The 25,269-nt window shown below is 40.8% G+C and overlaps 1 protein-coding gene across 1 annotated transcript; it reads left to right on the top strand.

The window, feature by feature from the left end:
* Nucleotides 1-5,116: 5,116 nt before the first annotated feature.
* On the top strand, nucleotides 5,117-22,114 carry crkl (v-crk avian sarcoma virus CT10 oncogene homolog-like). Its single transcript, XM_071914672.2, has 3 exons — nucleotides 5,117-6,320; nucleotides 7,254-7,722; nucleotides 19,962-22,114. The coding sequence occupies exons 1-3, from the start codon at nucleotides 6,010-6,012 to the stop codon at nucleotides 20,094-20,096; spliced, it is 915 nt and encodes a 304-aa protein (XP_071770773.1). The 5' UTR covers nucleotides 5,117-6,009; the 3' UTR covers nucleotides 20,097-22,114.
* The last annotated feature ends 3,155 nt before the right edge of the window (nucleotides 22,115-25,269 follow it).

Here is a 25,269-nt window from a genome sequence, read left to right as displayed (position 1 = left end):
GCGAGTTTGATACAAAAATCTAATAAACTGTCTATACACAATGTAGTGCTGATCTTGCGGGGTTTTGTTTTTTTTCCCCGAGACTGGTGCCGTCTCCTATTTATTTCCAATGAATGGAAGTTTATTTTTAGCAAACAAATCCTGTGGTTTATCTGATAGTGTGTGCATACCTGAGTTTCTCCTACCCGAATGAACAAGAGGGGCCACCCTTTGTTATGCAGTATTGTTTTCATTGGAATATTGTGTCACATGGTCCAGATGCAACACATGCTTTTGGTAAGGTGTGGCTATAAGGATGAATCAAAGCAATCTGAAAAAGTAACAAAGTAAAAATGATTAAATTAAAAGAATTATGTTCAGAAGAATTTATTTGAATTATGGACAAGTCAAGAACAAAAAATATTTTGTATCTTATTAACATTTTCCCCATCAGTTATAATACATTTTTATATTGTCATTGCTGTCTAAATAGGAAAATTACATGCAATCTGATATACCAGTAAATTCTGCTATTAAATAATTTTCAGTGAAAACCTACCATACCTATGCAGCTCAGTCATTGATGACACCATTTATTAGTGAGATGGTCATTTAAACACTGAAAGCGCTGTCCTCCACTGTTGAAAAGCCTCATACAGGCAAGCGAATATAAAAGCACCACAGCTCTAGCTTAATTTCACAACATGAGTCAAAACTTAGCTTACAGTTGTGCAACAACTTGGGGCAGGTTAAGAACTGCAGGCAGCCAGGTGGGGCTGGCAACGCGCTGCATGCTGTTGGCCCAGTCAGCATACTCCACTCTGTAACCTTTAGGCCGAATAGTCTAATCAGAATCAAAATTGCTTTAATCGCTAAATGTACAGGAAAATATCTCAGTGACATCGGTGTAGAGACTTTGGTACATACTGATCCACATCGCACAAGCCTCCATGACAATTTAGTCTAAGCTTACAACTTAATACTCATGCATTTACCAAAACATAGGATCTGATGTAACTAGCCCTTGTGTTGTTTATGCAGAAATCAGGCTTGGATGTTAGAAGAACGTAGAATGGCATGTCATTGAGGTTACAGAGTGGCACCTCCCACCACAGATATTTTGTTAAATTCGCCCCACGACACGTTCAGAAGGCTCAACAGTAAATTCTACCATCCCAGAACCACACCTCTCAACACCAGCTGTCCTATACTCATCTACACTAATCCTACACTACTCGATATTGCATCTACACTCTATCCCTACCTCTATCCCACAACATCTTTCGCAATAAGTCTGACTTTGCCATCAATCTCAGCAATAGATTAATGGGATGGCTGACCCTGCAGGCTTGGAACGGCCTGTCAGCAGTTCAGAGGCCACACTGTACCAACAGCCAGGCTAATAATTGAAACAGCCCACTCAATGGTTTGGAAATCGTTGAGTGGTTTGGAAGCCGAATTGCACCAATAATCATTAGGTAAAGGGATGGCTGGACTTCCTAGCTTGAAACAGCCCACTTTGCACCTCAGAAACTGAACTGTATCAGAGTCATTCTTCCAAATCTGTACATTTTAAGTCCCTCTGGCATATTTCAATATAATTTGTTAAAACGTTTACCAACACAAAATCCTTATTCTAGATTGTTACATATTTCAGTTTAACTGATGGTAACAATCATGTCAACCCTGTTACCCTGTATTTCAAAGGGTTTACAATGAATTTGATACATTTTACTAGTTGTTTAAAAAATGTTTATAAACCCTCACTACATGCATGCCATGTGTTCCCGTTCTTGTAAAACAATTATACCAGGAGCTGAGTATGGACGATGTATGACTATCCACTTCTGCTGCCATGGCTCTGTCATCATATGATGCATAAACTCCTATCTTTGTCATGAGATGGACTTCCATACTTTGGACCCCAACTGGTGTCTTTTCTTCACAGCTGGAGCCACTGCCTGCCCTCCTCAGCTGGTTCAGAAGCCCGGACCATGAATCAAATGAATAAACTGGTACTGGATGTGGCTACAAATCCACATTACCCAGCATCCACAGGCTGGAGCCCCAGCCTCACTATACAGCCTCGGCTGCTAATTCAGTAGGTTTCTTCTTCTCCTTCTTCTCATATGCTGCACATAATTTAGGTATGGAATAGGTAATTAATGTTGTGGTTATTAGTCCAAACGGGCTATCTTTGAGCTTGCCCAGCACTGAGTAAGCAGGCACCTGTGTAAACCCCATCCTGAGGACCCTGAGGCAGAATCGTCTAATTTAGGCACCCATGACCTCACCCTAAACCTATAGAAGGAAGGTGACATCTACAGCCTTTCCTGGTCAGGTTCATATTTGAGGAAATCCCTGTTCGTTTTCCCATTGAAAAATACAAAATAAATTCTAATGAACAGTTAAGATCATGACCTTTGCCAGCACTGTTGATTTTGAATAGACATGGTTGTTAAATATAATGTACAATAAACTTTACTGCAATAAATACTATCACAACCAATAAAAGAAGATGGTTTTAAATGGAAATTAATTCATCATTGCGATTCATGAGAGCTTTGAGCTTTGAACACAGTTAACCACAATGATTTTCCCTCCATATTACCCAGTTGAAATAAGGAAAAATCTAAATACGGCAGTGATAATGGTTAGAGAAGCATTATTGTAGCATTATTATTGCATACAGAGTAGACTGAGAGACACCAGTTGGCTCCCAGAAGCATCTGGGAAAGTCTTGGGGGAGGAGTGAGCAAGATAGCCTCATCTCCCTTGGCAGGAACTGTCATGGTATCCTTGAGCAACACACTTAATTTCTGCTCCAGTGGAAGTGGCTCAAGGCTCCGGCTGTGCTGGACAGCTCCCATGTCTGAAGGTTTGTACCACAGTAACCCTCCATCCCCCTGCAACTACTTCCACATGCTGTTGCCCTCAATAAGAATGTGCAACTTGCCTGTTATGTTTAAATAAAGGTTAAAAAAAAAAACTTAGACATTGTTGCTCGCCCTTACCCACTAGAGGGTGTTATTTCTGAAGAAACTATTCACTGAGAGTATCCGCCATGGGATTCTATGAATGTCTATGAACATTTGATGGCAGGTCACACACAGAGATGTCATAGCCTACCTTGATTGTATTTTGCATAAAGCCTCCTTTCCAAAATCTTGCAGGAATAGCGCTCAATGTTTATTTTTTCCTACTTATTATGGAATATGGGCTTCCAATTTGGGATGGTAATATGACCCAATTATCTGCATTGGTCACTTTCACTCACAAACTCTTAAGATAGACAAGACGTGAAAAATCCATATTAATGATCCGGCTGTTGTCACTTTGAAGTAATTAAGCCTATGCCAGAATGTATGGTAAAACCAAAGGTGTTGTATGGTTTCCGCTTTGTGCTTGTAAACGATACATAGCCCTACATATGAGCAGAATTTTCTACAACCGTGTCTGAGGAGGAAGAAACCCTGATTGTTTTCATCCAATTTGTTGCATCACTGAGCCTTTGTGGAAATGTGGGAATTGGCAGGCGTTAGCCATTAAGACCCAGTGGGTGCAAATCTATTAACATTCAGACAGTGTTGCAGTGATGAGAGCTGCTCTGTGCCAGCTGCAGCCCCATGAGGCACGGTCACTGAAACCTCAATAACCAGAGGAACAGAACTACCTTTTTATATCTTTTACTTTCATCAATGAGCAGAAGTTGCCCTGCCACATCGGGCCGCTCGTCATGCTCAGTCGGTGTTTTCTAACATGCTTTCTCTCATTTGTGTTCTTGTTCGTCGAGGCTACTTGGGAGGCACTGTCCCCTGCATTTAAATTCACCCTGTCCCTTTCAGTACATTGTGCTGTGGGTTGGGTAAGTTGTGGAGGTCCAAATTTATGTGTCAGCTCTGTGCCAGATAATACTTATTATGAGATTGAATAGAGGGGAAGTTGGAGATCAACAGGAATTGAAAATAGGGAAATATGTAAAGCCTATTCACTGGAGGCCTGAAATAGCTGTTGACTGAACAACTATAGGCCTACTTCTGAACCGGTAGGTATAGCTTACAAACTACAGTTCAGATCATTAATGATTAGAAACCCATCATATAATTCCAGTCAGAATAATGGTATCCCAGGGTTTAGCTTTGCTTTTTGAATTAGGCCTACTGATAAAAAAAATCAGAATCATTTCACCAAGTAAAGCAATTGTACAGGAATTTTTCTTGGTGATATTGGTGGAGAGCCATTAACTAGTCTGCTTACAAAAACATACAGTACTGAAACACATAATAGGGCTACAAAGACAATCGTATCTTAAATAGATCCACATTAGAGTATGGACCTGCATTCAGTAAGTCTGTCTCTAAGTCTGAGTAGATTTTTGTTGTCAGATATGACTTGGTGTGAAATTGTGTCTACACTGCAGGTGGGGAGATAACATCAGTTAGGAGAATGAATCACAACAGTCATCTTTATACACTTTCTCACTGGTATCGCTTCAAGGGAGAGCAATAATAGTGAAATTAAACTCTTCTTCATTCTGTCCAGGTCGTCGCCGGACCCCACTGGACCATTGATCTTGGCTATATATTGACCATAAGCCAAAACTTTTCTGAGTCGTTTATTTTGTCACCTTAAAGACAAAATAAAGAAAATGAATGTGACCTAAATAGGTATGGATAGATGCCTAAAACTCTATCTCTTTCATCCAGGGATGTAGGGATGTAGTGGAGGGTAAACCTCAATTCACCTCTTCACTTGTGGAATAGTTTACCCGTCTTTCTAGGCTGGCATACGTATTTTAGATAATATCAAACTGATGCAAGTGATGTGAATATAGGGTATTTTAAAGGGGAAAAACGTACATGAATGCTGCTTTTCTGAATGTGTAATCGTTTTTTTTTTTATTTATGTTGGTGGTTGCTTTGACTCATGGTGCTCACCACTGCTTCATGGTTTGTCCCACTGTTAATATTATCTGTCTGTGCCGGAAACATGATTGACACTTAGCTGTCCCCGCCATCCGCCCACCCTCTCTCTCCCCTCCCTCCCTCCTCCCCTCCTCCTCCCCTCCCCTCCGGGCGTCAGTGACGTGCAGATAGAAAGCGGGAGCGCGCAGACCTGCCCTCCCGTCGCCATTTTTCGGTCTCGTACTCGCACTTCTAGTGGCTCCGGAGAGGGGGGCCGAACAGAAACAAGGGAAAGTATAAAATACAGATTCGGTGAGCTTGGATTCCGCACGAGCCGATAGTAATGCGCGGGAGAGCCGCCGTATAATTTCGTAGCAGCTCTTCAAATGCACGCGCAGGAGACAAGTCGCTGTTGTGAATTCATTTTTTGTGTGAAGACGTGTTGCGGGCCGCCATTTTTTTGCTGTACTGCCTCAAAAGTCTGCTCCGACTCGAGAAAGGGGATTCAAAAACGCATTTCCATGACGTGTGCCTTACTGCGAGATCAAGAAGATACAAAGTAACAATTTCGTTTCCGACCCGCGCCTATTGGTAACATTTTATCGATATGAGGATTCATCTGATGAGACACTGAGGCCACCTTTTCCGTTTTTCAAAACTGACAGTGACTGGAGGACGTATAAATTGTTTTAAGAGAAGCTAGTTACTTTTTTTCGGAAGAAGGAACAAAAAGGGGAAGCTTCATTGATCATTTGTTGCTTTGGCCTCCCTTCGGTGTGTGTCTCTCTTCCAAGTTTTTGTTTTTGGGCTGCTCAAACAATCACTTTGCCATTGAGTACTAAACAGAGGAACCACATTATGCTCCAAAGTTGGATCAAGCCAGTCGCAGTCTGTCTCTGAAACGTCAGGTTGTGTCTTTTTTTTTATTGGAGGTCTCCGGAGCCTGCAGCATTTGGGTAGAAATCACTCGAAAACCTCGCAGGGCGACGAATGCCCTGCCCTGCATCTTCAAAACCCACCAATTTGTTGCGATTGGCCAAGCCCAGCTACTCATAGACGCTTTAATTTATTGTCTAGTCTGTTTTGTTTATTTCTAGGCTGTTAATTTATTTTTGAACAAAAAAAAATGTCAACTGCACGGTTTGATTCATCTGATCGGTCCGCCTGGTATTTCGGACCCGTGTCGCGACAAGAGGCACAGAATAGATTACAAGGACAGAGACACGGCATGTTTCTGGTTCGAGACTCGTCGACTTGCCCCGGCGACTACGTGCTGTCAGTATCGGAGAACTCCAAAGTGTCTCACTATATCATCAACTCGTTGCCGAGCAAGAGGTTCAAGATAGGCGACCAAGAGTTTGAGCACCTTCCTGCCCTCCTGGAGTTCTACAAAATCCACTACCTGGATACGACTACACTGATAGAGCCAGCCCCCAGGTAGGAAACCCACCCAACACACCCGCACACACCCGGTCAGAAGAACAAAGTTACACGAGACGATAAAACATGAACCATATGCTCTGACTTATCCACACACATTACTATCACAGACTGAATAATCTAGGTTATCTATATTTATCAAAACTAACCTACATTCCAATCAGGCTGCAGTGCCAGCAGCACTTCTGCGATCGTTTACTCTTAAGCCTTCAATCAAGTGGCCCAAATTTGAATCTGGTTCAAAGAGCAGCACTTTGAACACACATCTAGCTCGCTGTGTTTAAGTTTTCAGACAGGCGGTGTGGTGGCAGAGACACCATGGTGGAAAATTGAACCACCACCAGCCAAATGCTGGTAAATTTAAGCTGTGGCTTGTAAGTTTGTGTACTCTATCAGCCAATACCCAACCATCATTTCTAGGTCATACTCTATTTCATTCTAGGAATCTAAAGAGCTGTTTAATGTAAATTTTTTGCTGTATACCGGCTGCTTTAGCCAGGGGATGAAAAGGTCATCTTTCCTGTCCTGTGAGGCTCTGATCGTGCCTTGCATCATAGACTGTATTATTTACATCATTTTTAAAAATGTGGCTTTTTCATGTGGCTGGATGAAGATTTCTTAGCATAAGCTATGTTCAAAATTGCTCTGCTAGTACACACTACATTAATAAGCTCTCTTAGGCTAGTGCTCCTAGTAAAGGCACATGTGAATCACCACACGTTTTCACAAATGTAAAATAGAGCTTTAGTCCTAAGAGCAGCTTTGTCATCTTTAGCCATTGGACAAAAAATATCCTAGATGCTTTTGGGAAACATGTCCCTGATTTTGTTAGTCCCAGCATTTGAATCTTAATAAGCCTGTAGCCTACATTTTATAATTACCACCGTAGGTTCCCTTCCCTGCTTCATTACTGTGTTATCTGCTCCCCAGGTACCCAAGCACAGTGACCGGTCCCATCCAGCCCATGGGCGGCCCAGATGAGAACCTGGAGTACGTGCGGACTCTGTATGACTTCACTGGCAGCGATGCAGAGGACCTTCCTTTCAAGAAGGGGGAGATCCTCATCATCCTGGAGAAGCCGGAGGAGCAGTGGTGGAGCGCCAAGAGCAAAGAGGGACGCGTTGGGATGATCCCAGTGCCCTACGTGGAGAAGCTGGTGCGACCTTCCCCCCATCCCGGCCAGCCTGCCCACGGCTCCCGCAACTCCAACAGCTACGGGATCCCCGAGCCCGCCCACGTCCACGCCTATGCCCAGCCCCAGACACCTTCGCCGCTGCCTCCTGGCACCCCCGGAGCAGTGATCACCCCTCTACCGTCCATGCAGAACGGCCCCGTCATGGCCAAGGCCATCCAGAAACGAGTGCCGTGTGCCTACGACAAAACGGCTCTGGCTCTAGAGGTATTGTAAAGTGGAATTTCACTTCTTTTCTTCTCTTAATTTCTGTCTTTCTTTTGTTCTTTCTCTCTCTCCCCCTCTCCTCTTTCTGGCTGCCTCTTTCTGGGATTGTAGTTGGTTCACTTGCAGGTTAATATTGCACTATTATGGATTTCTACTTCATGAGAGATTAAGTAGTCTCGTCAAAATTGAAAGATTTGTCCTACATGAATTGTGACCAGTATTTTTGACTTCTAATGTCCAGTTAATGTAGGACTGGGAAATTAGGCGCAATTTAGGTTCAAATTGAATAACATAAATATTACCAAGCACAGAAAAATAGACTGCCTTTGGTCCCAACTTTAAACACTTAGCCTACATTTTTAGAAAAATACATGGATCACCAGAGAAATCCAGTTTGTTCCTCCTCTCACAGCCAGTTTATCAGTGTTTTTGTTTAAATGCAACAACATGCAGTACATCTATGTGCCAAGCTAGTGCTAATGCCAGATACACAACCTATAGTGGTCTACTCAACTCAAAACAACACTGCCTCAGTGCACCATCTGACTTGATGATTCTTCCACAGTGCTCAAAATAAAAGAAGCGGTTCAAGTTCTGGCTGCACTGTATAACAAGACACTTGAAAGAGTCCAACTCAACTTTGGTTACACAATTAATTGTGTATAATTGTATATCTCAAATTTTGTTTCCAAAATGAACAATCGTAGAATTTTGTCAATACTGAAACATTTCATTTTATTTAGAACACCTGCTGGAGTTGAAAATTGTTGGTGTCGATATAAGATTCATTAAATGCAGGAAAATAATTTTGGTCCTCAAATCATCACAATCTTGATGACAAAAAACCTAATTCCAATGTTTCCAACTGCAAACTCTATTTCTGGGTTCCACATGAGAGAAGGTGAAGCCTGAAGGTGGACATTGCAAAATTGAGTATACAGTATCTTAAAAAATGTTGTTTGGAAAAGCAAAAGGAAAAGAAAGCAATTTTTTTCTTCAAAGGAAAAAAATTACAATACATTAAGTTTCCATTTGGTAAATCTACAAGGCAAAATCCCAAAGATAAGTGTGGATTAATAGAGGAGCCGTAACGGTGAATTTGTTTGATCCATTTACTTCACATTCTGGGCTGCACAACATGGAAAAATGTCATATTGCAATTCTCGTTAATATTGCAGTTGCGGTTTGTGATGTCATAAACATTTGAGTTAACATCTCTGGTTGTCAGGTAGTATTGTATCCGTGCTAGGTCAGATTCAATCTTCTTACACTTCATGTACTGTCCTCGTCAGTGGCATTCATTTCTTCAAAGACCCTGAAAGAAATCTCCTGAAAGTAATTTGTCAGGGTTTTGTGTGAATGGGAGTCGGAGTTTATATTCCAGAAAATTGAATATGCCAATCTCCTCCCTCAAGACCTAGTGAAATTCCCGGGAGGGAATAGCCTGGTAGCTCAGTGGTCTAAGGCAGCTACCGTGTAAACGCAACATCCTGGGTTTGATCCGGCCCAGGACCCTTGTCACCAGTCATCTCTCTCCTCTTCCTATCTTTCCTGTCTCTCTCTACTTTTAACTGTTTAAAAGGGGAAATGCCAAAAAAAGAATCTTTTAAAAAATCCCACAAATCTTCATTTGCAACACTAGCGTGACCAAAAGCTGTAATATTCCCAGGCACGCAAAAAGTTATGACAGTCTTGCATAATATGCTTTCACGTAGAGTGAGCGAACCAATCAAAAGTGATGCTGGGGTGCCGTATTTCATTCTACTTGCGCACGGCAAGAGTCTTTTTTTTGTTTTTGTTTGTGTTTTTTCAAAAATGTCTGGAAATTAGATAGACTCAGAGACAAGACAACAGCATCACTAGAAACATCACAACAACATCACTAGAAAATGTGGTATACATTAATAATAGGAGAGACTTGGTACCCAGCCACAGCAGCTCCTCATCTGCCATTTTTCTCCACCAATAAGTGACATATGACCTCGCCTCACCTATCCGGGACCATCATGTCACATGTGAACACATTCTACATGGACATTTTACAGATAGTAGCTAATAGTGTGAACAGGGGAAACCACTGGCACTGCTGGAAAAGTTAACACAGCAATCCTACGGGTTCTATGTGTGAAACTGGCTTAAGTTGGCTTTTTTTTCTCCTCCACTCCTCTCGCGTTCACATCCTCCTCTCACTCTGGCTGTAACGCTGCAAAGTGGGATTTTCCAACTGGCGTGCAGAAGTCTAGCAAGTTTGTTCTTGCATCACGTGATGTAATGTGAAATTCCCCCATATTAAGCAAAATGATTTAAATTATTATTTCAGCCATTACTAATTGTGCAGTCCTGAACTCAAAGTGCTCATGGCTCTGTAATCCCTGGTGATAGCAGAAGAGAAGATCCTTCCAGTTTTGTTTGACCTAAGTATGTCTTCACAAGCATCTCAGCTGATTCACCAAATACAAACCTTGTTGCAAATGTATCATTGCCCCATTTACTAAATCATTATACAAAGAGATGGAAGTTGGTAGGCCATATACATAAGCATTTTCTGAGGAATGTGTCCATTTGCAGAAGCAAATTAATCCAGTCTTTTTAAACTCCACCCCACAAAAAAAAGAAGTTCAAATCCTTGGGAGTCAACAACAAAAGTATAATTTGCTATCAACATCTAATTCAAGTTAGCGGTATTGGTATCAAAGATTTCCAAGCAATATCCAAAGTAATCTTAAGTAATCTATGACCTTTATCAGGTGATATCAGTGACCAGTAGGAACTGCGACAGAATCAATAGAACTTATCTGCTTCTACACAAGTCTCTGGCACAGTCCCCACCTCTTGAATTATGCGACTATAATTGACACCAATAATAGTCACGTTTTCACAACAGACACAAATGAGCTAGCTAACTAGAGCAGAGAACCAACAGAAACATCAGGTAATGTGTCACTTTGCAGGCTCCTAGCACTGTCTTCCATTGTTGAGCAGTTGAAAATGCAAACGGGAGTGTTTTGAAATTTCAATGGGTGGGGATTTTTTGTTTTTGTGGAGAGTACAGGGCAGAAAGTGAGTTGTTGAAATCTCAACACCTGGCAAAGCAATTGTTTAGTCATTGGTATTGATTAACAACCCTATCAACCCCCTGTAGATATATTGCGTCATTGTGCGCTATGGTGTAGTAGTAATCTTGTTATTATTACCCCCTTATCACCCTTTTACCTTATTACCCTTTTAAATTGTCATTAGTTACAGTTTTGTCACAATTTGCCTTCACAGGAGGCATCATGTTATAGTAGGCTACAATCCAAGCTTGAATTTCCATTCATAGCTTTTGCTATTGCCTTCTTACATTTACTGCTTTCACCCAACCTTGCAACCAAGTCAGTGTGTAACTCTCCTAACATGGAAACCCAAAATTGCATGGTTCAACATCTCATTTGAGTGCATCTTTGAGAATAGTCAATAGTCAAATAGTTGCCTTCAAGTGCTGTTGAAAATCTCATACATGAAGGAGCCAAAAAATGGGAATTTACGCTACGCTTTTCCAAAGATGCTCTATGTAAGTTTTCCCTCTTTCTTTCCCATTGGAGCTGCCTGCTTCTACAGCTTCACTTTAGTTTTGTTCACATGGGTGCATGTTCACATTAATGGGTTGTATATACCACACTGGGACTTTCAGGTGAATTTAAAATATCACAAACACTTCATTTATTGTGGAAACATAAAATTGTGATATACTCTTTTTTTATATATATATGCTTGATTGTGCAGCCCTAGGGTCCATTTTGATATTTTTTCCAACCAAAAGCACTTTGATGCGCGACAAGTTGTATTTATGACTTCCAAACCTGGAAGTAGGTGCATCACACACGGCTAGCTAAGCCATCTGAGAGAAGTACTCCATATGAAAAGAAAAGCAAACACAGGCAAGAGGTAGCAGATGCTGTAATGTTTTACCTAGCAGACAATCCTATTAAAACAGTTGAAAATAAAGGTTTCAATAAATTGCTCATAGCGGTTGACCCTTGTTACAAATTGCCCTGCTGCAATTTTTTCCCCCTGAAAACGCTGTTTCACAACTGTACTTGTAATACTACGATAAAATATCATGCCAACTTAAAGATGCAACCACAGTGTTTCGCCACGGGGAATTTATGGTCTGGTCATACTTCAGAGCGCAGTTTGAGTTTTACTGTTCATTTTACTATTCATTCGTGACTTGAAGCTGTGCAGTGCTTGTTTACCTCTAAAAACCGACTTTGACTGATCCTGATTGTCTGGTCTTGGTTATATTATTCTTTTATACATGTTTAATAAACTTGAATTTTATAAAATTAAATAAAAAATTATATATATATATATTTTCCCTTGTTTTAATGGCTGCTATTGGAGTACTATACTGTTACCACTTGGGCTGTACTTTTCAGCAACTTGCAACCTAGCGTCTTCTGTAAGTTGGAGAAGCAAAATGGAAAAATATTGTGCTGCATGTTGTGAATCGTGAAAATATTTTGAGATTTTGTCCATATTGCCCACCTCTATCCAGTAAGGATAAATCTCCTTAATTTTCTCTAGAACATCTTTCCAGCAACCGAGTGCAGTTCAGATTCCATTAATCGGTCCATGATGATCATTCAAGAGGAAATGTAAAGTAGTCAGCTTTTGCGGTGGTAAAAATGCTCACGTCGTCTGAGCTCCAGACTCCTCAGTATTTGTTAAAGTCATCCCAAGGATTACCAATAAAGGACAGCAGCCTCACAGGAGGAGTGAGATTACTGCAGCTGATGGACGACGTGCCAATTGGGCATCAAGCAGTGCTGCAAGAGCCTCATCTTTGCGCAGTGGTTTTACTGTATAAATGAATTCACAAGTCTGTTTACTGTTGATTTCTCACCAGCTGTAATGTGAAATTGCGGTAGAGAGAGGCTCAGAGATTACTCATTAGTCAGGTTAACAGTGTCTTATGCGTGTACAGCAGATTCATTTAGTCTTGCCGTCTACCTGGTGTTTGGTTTTCGCAGGTTTCAGAGTCTACTTTTTAGGTCAAATCCATTGCTCCCTAAGCCATTTCTACTTGCTCCGAACAATTACAGATTTTTTTTCTTAGTAATTATTTATTTACTTTAACCTTCATCTATTACTCAGAGTTTTCAGCACTTCTCCTCATATATAGCATTACGGGATTTTCAGATGGAGCAGCAGATGCGCTACGTGCCATTCACTTTCAACAAGAGGAAGGTTGATATTTATAGGGTGAATCTACCAGACTAAGCAGCACAGACAGTGGAGTACGCAAATGAAATCTGCTCCATGGTAGTGGGGATGGTAGAGAAAGCTGAAATTGTTGCTTTTTTGCAGCTTGACTGGTAAAGGGCTAGCATTAGCTGATTGGGTGGCTAACCACTTAGCATGCAAGTAAATAGCAGTAACAGTTTAAGGGTTAGAGATGGGGTTAGAAATATCAATACTATTTGATCTGTACTCCTAATTTTTGCTCATACTAGTAGAGAAATACATATTGTTTACATGTTTTTGGTGACTCTGTTTTCATGAGGCCTGTGAATTTTGTCTACCTGATGATGAGAAGGACTTATCCCTACACTAGAACAAAATTGCTGCCCCATGTGCAGCATATTGCAAAGATTTGCTGTCGGAAAGCCCATTAAGCCTAATATTCAATTCCATATATGGCTTCATTTATTTACTGGCCTCATGGTCAGGACTCTAATATTGACAAAAATACACAACGGCGGGGTTGAATTGATTAGCTTTTCCAGCCCTGTTACCATAGGCCGTCCTGAGTGTGGTCAAACATGAGAGTTGGCGTGATTCTCCCATGACAGTTACTGCAGGCTCCAAGTTTTAAATCAATAAGAGGATACTTTTAGGTTATTCACTGGATGGTTTGTCAGATAAAAGCTAACCATTTCTGTGACATGCCTACAAACCACATCCAAATGTTGGACACATTAACTGCGTACATTTGGCCTCCTATGAGACATTTCCCACTGTCCGATCATATTAAATCAATCAGTTGATTGAAATTCAAGGACACAGCTTTTTTTCTTTTGACTTCTTGCTTAATTTATTTTAGCCGATATCTAGTGATATTTGTTTTCACGTGTATAAATTTACAACATTGCCACAGTGGCTCATCACATGCAAACAGAACTGATTTTGTTTTTCCTTCAAACAGATGTGCGGGTCACAGAGTCTCTCGTAGGCAGAACAAATGTGCAATAAATTTTTTAGTACATTTTGTCACCAGGAAATACTGTAGTCTTATTTTCAACAGAAAAGGAGGTGATAATAAAAGAACTGGGATTTAACAGTTGCTTGCAAAAAATATTTTTTATCACTTGAGCTCTGCCAACAACTGGCTGCTTAATTGAGTAATTTGGTATTTTATTGGCCTGTAATGTTTACGGTCGCCACTAGGTGGAGAGATTCTGTATGTTGGTTTGTCCATAAGGAAGGCATATTTTAGGGACGATGTTCTTTGACTTCCATTCATTTTGGATGCTCATTCACTTATCTCTGTGGCAGTTACCTCTACTCTTCAATAGATGCCGCTATCTCTGTAGCTTTTGCCATATTTCAGGTCACTTTCCAAATCCTCAAAATGGACCAACTGTTTTGTGTTTAGTGCTTGAGACCGGCTGTTGCCATTGTTGTTGGTCACTTCACTATCATGTCTGTCATATGTTTTGCCTTCAGTTGTAATAACTGTTGAAATGGAGGGGAGAAATTTACCTGTTTAACCTCTAACAAAAGAGAGATATGAATGTTGGCTAGCGGTTATTAGGAGAGATCAGTGGCTACCCAGTAAAACTTATTGCCTTTGCAGCAAGCATTTCGTCTTTTTTGTCATCTCGGATAATACATTTTATGACCATTGTTATTACAGTTGTCAACTCTGACCCTTCTTCCTTGGCTAGGTTTAACTTGCAGCCAAACACAGGTTTGTGTCATAGCACATTGTTGTGTCATGTAAATACACACAAGAAGTCAAGAATATATAATTTGTGGCAGGCATGATGATTAATGATTAACCGTGATTACTAATCACTCACTATGGCGTGACAGTCATATTTTGGTCTGTGATGTTACAATAATTCCTAGCTGCCTCATAATTAGTATCATAAACCTTAAAGCACACTAATACAGGGAAGAGTGACAACCCACTACATTGGTTAGCTTACCTGCCCAGAAAGCAGGAACAACCCTGAAATGAAATACCGAAACCCATCAGTACCTTTTGTACATCTTAAGGATATATGTAGACGGGTTGTGGAAAAAGATACATGTATATGTCATGAGACGACAGATTGAGGAGTTTATCTGCAGACGTTAATGGTGTCAGTGATGTTGGTGATAGAGGGGGAAGGGCCACGTTCTCCAGCAACTTCCATCTTTTTAAAATGTCTTTCGTTTTCATCCAAAGTGAGGTGAGATGTTTGCTTGTTCATGGTTGCTTGTTGTATATTCTGTGGTTTTAATGGAACGCTTTTCTGGGAGTCAATATGGCGATGTCAACAGAACGCTGACGTCACCGCAAGTCATGGATAGGCCTGGACCCATCTCTGTGGTATTTGGGCTGTTTAGTGTATGACAGAGTTGCAGCTTGTTAGTAGTCTGTCATAATGTGCAGGGATATTTCCTTTGTATATGGGTGATTCATTTACATTTTATTGTATTGCATAGCTGTATTGGAAGTTCTTTTGTAGGCATCTTGTTGATTGATCAGGTGTAAGAGTTCCATGTGAAAAATACATCAGAACCTTTTCTGAATGCAAGGATGGTTTTTAATTGTAGCGTGCAACGTGTATGCCTAAGCAGGTTGCCATGGATCTTTTTGATTTTTTTTTTTTTTTTCTTTTTCGTTTGTGATGTCATCAGCTTAGCCTAGATGTTAGAAATTATGAATATGCAAGTGACATACTTGGGTTTGATACTTTTTACGTTGGTCAGCTTCACATGTGGCGAGCTTGAAACTAGAACTAAGCTAGTTTAACTTGTTTTTCAGTGGCCACAGGTCATCAAACTTTTTTCCCCCACCTGTCATAAAGTGGGTCAGAAGTGTGTCTGTGTGCATACAAGTGCATACAAGAACCTGCTGTTGTCATTGCAGGTGGCGTAGGCCTATGGTCGTCTGAAAGAGTAGAGTATAGATACAAACATTACAAACATCCGTAGGGTGTTTCCTGTCATGATGCATGCATGCACAGAATTAGATATAGCCTACATAACCTTTTGAGTTTAAACTACTTGCAGTGTTTCCCATTCATAGCCTTTAATCAGGCGGCCCGCCCAAGAAGAGTTGTTCTCATCCAGTAACATATATATATTTTTTTAAGTTGTTTAATTTTAATCTTAAATTTGTCAAATTCACGTCACGTTATAAAGAGCTGGCTGTACAATTGTTAGTGTGAGATTCACAGACCAGTAGCATTGCACCCAATCCCACAGGGCCTCCCCTTGTGAAAATGAAAGTGAAACTTAAAATTCTACAATTTTCTCCAAACTTGCATGTATTTATAACGGTATTTGTAAACAGTAACTGTAATACCTTTTAATCGGAGATGTGTAAAACGGCCCAACATGAGTGCGGTGCAGGAGCATATCACCCCTGGTCACCATTAGATTCCACTGGACACACTGCCCTCACTGTATGTAAGGACAAGTAATTCATCCATAATCTATGTCAGGCTGTGATATATTTAAATTAAGTTACACACACACACACACACAATAGTGAGAGGTGATTTGTTCAGATCTAACTTGGGCAGTGGGCAGGTATACTGTTCATGTCTTGCAACTGGGGATGCCACCGTCCTTCGTCCCACCCCTCATCCCTGGCCTGTTGATTAGCTGCAGCCTAAGAACAAGAAGACCGAAGAAACCCAAACCTAACCACATCTCTCTCACTTACTGTAAGCCCCAGTGCATTTGTGTTTCTCACAAATGGTGGGCACCAAAGTTCATTAGGACTTCCCCCTCCTTTTGTACACACAACTCACACCAGTTTTACATCTACAGTCTACACCCACTCTGACCAGGTGTCAAAGGTGTTAGAAATTATTTTCTCAGTATCACTTATTATTGAAACTTTTGGCTACCTTTTGGAACGTGGTATTGTTTGTGTTTGCCTGCAGAGACCTGTCTTGATCTGAGGACTAAAAGAGACTGGTCTATGCTCCTGAGGCATTTTCAATTTTGTTTTTTTTTTTGTTTTTTTTGTTTTTGCAAAGGTTTCATACAACAGATACAGGAAAGTAGCTATAAATAAATATGACAACATCCTCCACTACTGTTAAACTAGATTGAGACCAGCCTCAAGACTGAGCACAAAAGACAGACTTCTTAGTAACTAGGCTCTATAGAACTATTGACTTTTTAGCAAATATTAATGCTACTGACTTTGTGCAAATTACTTTAACCCAGAGAATGAAGCCAATAGAAACCCAGGACACTAGCCACTAGAAAGAAACTAGCATTAAAGGTACTGTTTTTTGTTTGCCCCCTGATTCTTTTCATTTTGTGTGAAAACATTCACAACTTTCCCTCTGTCTCATCTTGTCTCTGCTATTTGTCTCTGTCATTGGCTCAGAGTAGGTCATGGCCTACAGCAGAAACCCTACAGTTTTGTAGCGGCTATTTTGGGGCCTCTTGGGTTCAGGAAGCAGAAGCTTCAAGTCATTATTTATTCACTTCTGAAACGGGCAGCCTCCAACAAGTGAAATCAGGTTATCTCCTCAGTGTTTGGAGGTTTGACATTTAGGCTATATCTTAAGTCATTCTTTGATTTCACTGTATGTGACTAGTCTACTTGTAAGCCCCTCTATCCATGGGTTTTCATTATTAGTAAAGTATGGTTATTTTGAGTTAAGGGTGATGGGGCCAATACTTAATACCACGTTGTATTTAAAATTTTGCTTCCTAACAGTAAATATAATCCATTTGTTTTTCTTGTAATTTAAATTGCACAAAGGTTGAGCAGTACTAGCGCTGTGGGATGGAGTGATTATTGTCAAGGATTTTAGCAGTACACTTTAGTAGTCTGTGTACATAACAGCAAATCTCTTCTGTATCTCAAGTATTATGCCTGTTAACACTAAAACGGTAACACTGGAACAATATAGCACGCTTTATAAAAATGTAAAGATGGAAAAATGGGCAGTGGAAGCAGCATTATTGCTTAATCCCCTCCCCTCACCTTTGACACTCTTTTACCTAATCTAAAAGTGATAGTAATGTAATTTGAGTTCATCATGCTTCTTTGACAGGCCTTATCCAGGGAAGCGTTTTATGACTAAGTGGCATTCTTGCCTTTCCGGAATGGGGCAAAGGATTATCATCTCAGATAATGTCTATGCCTGAATGTCCTTGAAGCTTCATTCGTGAACTTTAAGCGACAAATAGCGTGTCCTCCACATTCAGGTTTTAGTCATGTTCTTGGCGATGGCGACTTTTCTCTTCAAGCGTGATAAGGAGCATATGGCTCAAGCTGATTGGGGTTACACACAATGTCACAGATCATCTGAGCGTAAACTCTGTGCTCCTCTGTCATCTGTTAAAACCACAGTGTAAAACACAGGTGGAGATCTGACACATGACATTTTAGAAAGTTTGTATTATAATGTCAAGGCAATTGTGTGAGATGTGTGCATAGTATTCTGTTTCATCACCACAAGGCCATCTTGGTAGGAAAATAATAGGTTATTGTAATAAATTAACAGGTGATTATAATCAGAGGACAGCCATAGCCAAAGAGCTGTGTATATTGTAAAGCACCATGTTGGTAGGAAATGCATGTGACATCATGGGAATACTATCAATAAGCTCACAGATCCATTGTTGGTATAGGTGAGTATCGGTCTGATCGGTGCTATGAGCCCAGTTCAGTGAAACATCTATGTTCACTGAACAACCACTCCTCAATCACACCACCTCTTCTTGCAATATCCTGTGTATTGGTAAATTCCTGCTAGCATTATATAGAACACTTGTGATCTTTAACCTTAACACCAAGATTGTCATTGACCGTAACTGGTTTACAATGGAACAACAGTGACCTGGATGCAAAGAAGCTAATGGAAGAGTGATCACTGCTCTTTTAATTGAAGGTACCAATGAAGATCCTAAAAGTATGGAAAACTGATACAATTCCAGTTTGAACACTTTTGGAAATGTACAAAAGTGTGAAGGGGGGAGATATTGAGTTCTGATTAATATAGAACCCTACATTTTATTTAGTTGTAGACTGGTGTTGCACAAAGAACTGGTACTCGGAAAAAGTACCACAATGAGAAACTGTACTGTACTGGTGTTTCCTGAATCCATGCTGTGTCTTTTTCATGGTTTACATCATATTGACTACAGAAAATGATGCACCAGGTGATCAATCATTATCATGTGCACCATTTGTACTAGCGTGCTGTTTTTTTATTAGCAAACAAGAAGAGGGGAAGTTGTGTATCAGCAAAATATGGCCTACAGGAAATACATTTTGTACTTTCTGTTCCCCCTCCTCAGAAGAATTATCAATGGCTTTGAGGTGGAGAAAAAAAGAAGTCGACTTGTTTAATTATGGCATTCTAATTCTATTGCAACTTTAGGTGTTGTGGGTTATCGATTATTTTATTCAGATTTCTATGATGTAGTATTGTTTTACAATTGAAACCTGGGCTGGTATCACTACCAAAGGTCGTCATGTGACTCAGTGAGCTGAACAGGGTACTAACAGTGCCAGAGTTAGCAGTTCCATTCACACTGTGGCCACCCAAGCAAAAAAGTGTACGCACTCATCACACTGCAAGGCACTTTGGTTAAAACTGACCACCAAATGGCATATGTGTGTGTGTGTGTGTGTGTGTGTGTGTGTGTGTGTGTGTGTGCAACTATTGTACACTCGCTGTCGTTTTACATTGTGATATTTGTTGTGAAGAATAAACTTCTGCTTTAAATTGATATGGCCTTGATAGGGTCATATTGTCCAGCCACTAGGGATGGGTTAATCGAAATTCAGTATATCGCAATATAAAAATGTGACAATACGTGTCGTGGGGCAGAAAAATCGTCAGATAAGCATATCCCATGCCTGCCAGCCACTGTCTGTTCATCATATGTATCATCATATGTATCATCAATTTGTATGTTTGTTTGTGTTTGTAGGTACGCACTTAATTGTATTGTGAACAAGGCAGGCTCTTTTTGTGACTCTGTCCCTGTCCTTGTCTCCTCAGGTCGGTGACATCGTCAAGGTGACGCGAATGAACATCAGCGGTCAGTGGGAGGGAGAGGTGAACGGACGGAGCGGTCTCTTCCCGTTCACCCACGTCAAAATAATGGACCCCCAGAACCCAGATGAGAGTGACTGACCTAAGAGTTCGACTGAACCCTCTCCCCAGTATCGACCTACACCCAAATCTGCTGGCTGTCTCCACCCTCCCCGCCAGTGTCACCATGGTTACGTGCTTGCCTGCTTGGGGCTGTGCCATGATACCGACCCCTCTATTGTTGCCAACCGTCGCGAGGCTTTCTGACTGTTTACAGCTTTGGACTTTGGTCCCCAACTAAAACCTGACCCCACTCCCCCCCGCCCCCCAGTTCCCAATCCCACGTCTTGGTTCTAGGCTGGGCAGCGTTTTTTGCCTTAGTGTCCTTTTCATTTCCAGATCATTGGGCATCCCTGTGTTGTGTGCATGTGTGTGTGTGTGTGTATGCGAGTGTGTGCGCATGCGTGTGTGCGTGTGCATTCACCATGGATATTTACCACATTACATCACAACTGATCTATTTTTTATTTTATTTTTCCAAATATTTGTTACGTTTTGAATTCTTTGGGATTTTGAAAGCATTGGTGTGTGTTTGTGTTGTCGATGTGAGGATATTTGTACGAAATAGGGAAAAGCAATTTCCCTACGGACTTAGGAGAGCACTGAGGCATTGAGGAGCTAACCAGCTAGTCAAATGTTATTTCTCCAAACAATCAAGTCACTGTTGTACCTTAACCATCACCACAAGCACACACGTACACACAGATTTCTTGGCCACGAGTTATTCAGGTTGACAGGTTTTTGATATGTGTGTATGATGTGTGTGTGTCATGACTGACAGAAAGAGACTGGAGCCAGAGGAGGAAGCAGGAGAAAAGGGGGAGGCTTTGGAGGAGGATCTATCTTGGAATTGACATTATAGAGCCCATCCATTCTCCAGCCTGACACAATTCTGGCTGACAAGAGTTCCCTTATTTATCTTTTCTCAAGACAACATGTGAAACAGCCATATGTGATTTCATCTCGTTTTATTATTTGTGCCATATGATCAGCAGTACAGATTGAAGTTGTTTGGTTTTTTTTTTATTCGTGACATGGAGCAGATGTATGGTAGAGGGGTAAGGTACCTCTCTTTACAGTCCTGGCTTGTTTTTCACACCATTTTCAATTGAAAGGACAGCGCTTAGAGATTAGCAGGATTTTAGTGCCCAGAGTGCCAAGCACTAGAAGAATCAAATATTTCAACTTTTTTGCAGCAGTGTCAAGCTTTGAACAGGTTTTCAAAAGTCAAATAGCAAAACAGCAGTAGCTCCAACCAGCACTTGCCACAAGCATCTGATTAGCGCTGCTAGCTAAAAAACGAAGTGCCCATGCGGCACGAGGGCTAAGGGCTTTTCATTGACGTGGGCGCCTCCTGCGTCCATTGGTATAGGTCAGGGGAGGAGGGGAAAATGTCTCAGCAAGCCAATGAGATCCCATCAATGCCTTTTTCAGAGAGTAAGAGAAATGCAACTTTTAGCACATGCAGTCCCCTTCCCTAACCTTATGTTTTTAATGTGATGTTGAACCTGTCTGTTTAGAATTTCAGCCGGCCCTATTCCTGAAATATTGGGTCCGTGCAAATTGTTTGCCTGTCAGTCGTCTTAATGCAAGCAGACCCTAATGGAGTAGCGGAAAGCTTCTTTGCTCGTACCAGGCTGGAATCAATTCCACCGTTTGATCAGTAGGAGCTGAGGATTAAACAGTTGTGCGAACAGTGCTGACCCCTAGATTTCTGCTGTAAAGATGAACCCCCACTTTGCCCTCTCTGCTGTGTCTCTCCCCTTAGTGCTTTCCCTTTAAATCCCTGCTCAGCCTTTCACTCAGTAGAGTAATATCATTGTGCAACTTTCAGTCGTATTGTTTTTTTGTAGTCAGCTGTTGAATCAAGCATTTTTGTTTAAATAAATTGTTATTGAATAAAAGAACTTTGACCGAAGGTGACTTTTTCAAAAGGGAAAAATGCCTGCTGGTTGCCTCTGTGCATGACCTCTTGGCCGGGGTGGTGGTTCTTCCCGGCCAAATGCTGCTTTATGTCATTTCTTATTTCCTTAATAAATAAAAAGTTTGACTTATTTTAATGCCGCCTGGTCTGTGAAATCAAACCAGTATGGGTTTTCCTTGTCAACCTTCATGAAACCTACTAATTAAGCAATACACCCTGATTATTTCTTTCTTGAGGTGAACTTGCTTTCGTCATGCTTCAGATTTGTTTTGTAAAGGCATTAACAGTATTACTGTGCTCTTTTCTCATATTCTAGGAAAGCCTCTGTTGTCTTTTACTTAAGAATGGAAAAATTGTGCCTTTTATTTTCTTATACCATTTACATGTGTTAATATTTCCCATGGTTAACACCCGTGCTGGTATGGACCCTTTATGTACAGAACAAGTAAATAAAATTTACGTCTACTTCTTTAAGTTGCTCTGCTGCCTCTGCCTCTATGTGCTTGTTGTCTGTTCTGTGCAACACGGGGATGGATGGGTGGGTGAGGAGGTGTTTTTCCAGCAGCCTGTCATCGGAGGTTGTGTATCTGGAGCACAGGACAGTTGCTCTTCGTCTCATTTTTATCAGTTCCAGTTTTGATTCCGGCTGCGCCCAGGAGAAAGGAAGCAATTAATGAATTTTAATGAAGTGCTAATAAAAGAAAGCCGGCATTTCACTGACCTAGAGAGAGGGAATGGAAAACTTTTCAAGGGCAAGGTTTCAGATGAGTGTTCTCCCGTAATTGCTATGCAACAACTTCATTTGTGTAGCAATTTTCAAACCAGATATTATGTGCTTTACAGACAATTACAAATATAAGCCAATAAGACTTAGTGTTAATATGGTGTTTGGGCCTTATTAGTGACAGAAGACGCTGTACACTGCAGTGATGACATTAAGCAAGTAGGTTGCGACATGCAATACCTAAGTAGCTGTTGACAGTGTACTTAAGTTTCCGTATATATCTCTTGGCAAAGTACTGCACGATAGTTAAGAATCAGGTTTCCTCACACTTAATTACTTTTACTACTGTGAGGTCAACATGTGTCCTTTTTGTTTTGGAAGAGAAGAAGACAGGGAGGCTTGGAGGACCGTGCCAATGCTTCTTACTTCCTTATCTATTTGTCTCAAGCCTAAATGTCAAGTCACCCTACCCAACTGTTTCAGCAAGTGGCCTGTAAACATTGTCTGCCCACAAACCACACAAATGTTTATACACTGCCATGCATTTAGCCAGGGAGGTACAGTATATCTCAACTGTATGTATGAGGAGATAATTTCCAAAACAATATATCCATTCTGGAAGAAAATCTTTGCAAAGAGTCAAAAATATAGAGCACCCAGTTTCTGTAAGTGTTATATTTGTGTCAACCAAGGAATTAAGTTACCAGCTGTATTTCATTCTGAATGAAACTCTATTTTTACCACACTGCCAGGCAGACCATCATCAATGGACTTTAGGTGCGTCTGCTGATGTGCCGGGCTGCAGCCAACTGTTTGGGGTTGCCAACCCATCAGTGGGACTCCACTGGAGCTGATATAAATAAGGCCGGTTACATAACAGTTTCTATGTCTAGTAGCCATGGGCATGCATGCATCTATAGTAAATGTGCCATGGCTGTAGAGTGGTACCGTTCCACTCAGACTACAACACAATGGTCCTCACGGCATGAAGCATGCCTTCGTGTACCACATGACTCCGACTGCTCACACATTTATGAGGCAGCAGCTTGAACTGCCTTGAAGTATTGAAGTATTTGCCATGTCTTCTTAATTACCTGCAAGGAGGCAAATGGATGTCATCTTGTGGGTTTCTATAAGTACTAAGAGTAGAAGGGAATACAAATACAAATACAAATTTTGCCCCCAGAGGCAAAATATGGAAAACCGCAGCATTGGTTCTATCCACAACTTCACCTTTCATTTTTATTTGAGGTTTACTTACAATTAGAGAACTCATCTATACTCTTGTGACTGTTTCTTGGTCCTTTTCTTGGTTCTTGGAAAGTCAGTCTAATGAGTCAAATCAAGCCACCAGGTTCATCATTAGGTCCATCACAAAGTGCTCTACAGTTTGTGTAACAATGGACATAAAAACAGATTAAAACAAAGAGAAAATATACCATAAACATTAAGACTTCTGCACATTGAACAAGCAGATCATCTCAGTCAGTTCACTCCATGTTGACCTAGATGCTGATATCTGTGACAGCACTAGTATACAACATAAAATCTCACACTATTTCTATGGCTTCCTTAAACTATAGGGAATGCACCCCCTCATCTGCTTCCTTCCATAAATGGAGTAATTTACATTGTACCGTCATCAAAACTAATCCATGACGCATAGCACAGTTTCCATTAACAGCGTTTGTCAGCATCTATGTTCCAGTGATCCATTTATTGTTGAATTGGTGATTTGAATGTCTTAGGTCAGTGATTCTCAACCTTTTTCATATCAAGGACTCCTAATTTAGTCCACGTTAGGGCCACGGACCCCCATTTGATGAGATTTTGTCTCGAACCCAAATCTGAGAATATTTTTGTTGTTGGATATGATTTTGTCCAGAATTCCATGACTATCTGTATTGTAGGTAGAGAGATAACAGTGAAACTATGACCAAAATAGTCATTCTTCCACATTTTACACAATTGTATTAACTTCTTGTAAATTAAATAATGGTGAAGTTTAACAATTCATCAATTTGCCCGGGACCCCCTGGAACCCCCTCAAGGACCCCTGGTGGTCCTCGGACCCCACGTTGAGAACCACTGTCTTAGGTTGTGTTTGGGAAGACCTCTTTAATCAGGGAATTTGTTACTTGCGTTGTTATTCCCTCAAAGTTATAACTAAGTCTATACTTAACATTAAACAGCTGACTGATTGAAAATCAAAAGATTATGAAATGTCCCATGACATTTCCATCAGGTTTATGATGTGTATCAATTTTAAGATGTTTTCAAAGTTTCTTAAGTTTAAACCCCATGTCTTTTACAGGTTTTCCATGATTGTAGGAACTCTGTATTTAGCTTTTCACACAATCCTCTCACCCCTTTCTCTCTTAGTCCCTTTTGCTTTGTGGCTGTGTTCCAGGTTAAATTGTCATTAAAGCCAGTCGATGTATTCATTTGGACTGTGATAGGGGGTGACTGCAGTGAGAATGGCTATAATGAATCAAGCTTAGCTGAGTCTGACCCTTCCTCAGGGCATTGTGTGTGCGTGTGTGAGTGTGTGTGTGTGTGCGCGCCTG

Source organism: Centroberyx gerrardi, chromosome 2, assembly GCF_048128805.1.
Source record: "Centroberyx gerrardi isolate f3 chromosome 2, fCenGer3.hap1.cur.20231027, whole genome shotgun sequence".
NCBI lineage: Eukaryota > Metazoa > Chordata > Actinopteri > Beryciformes > Berycidae > Centroberyx > Centroberyx gerrardi.
This window is presented reverse-complemented; position numbering and strand designations above follow the sequence as displayed.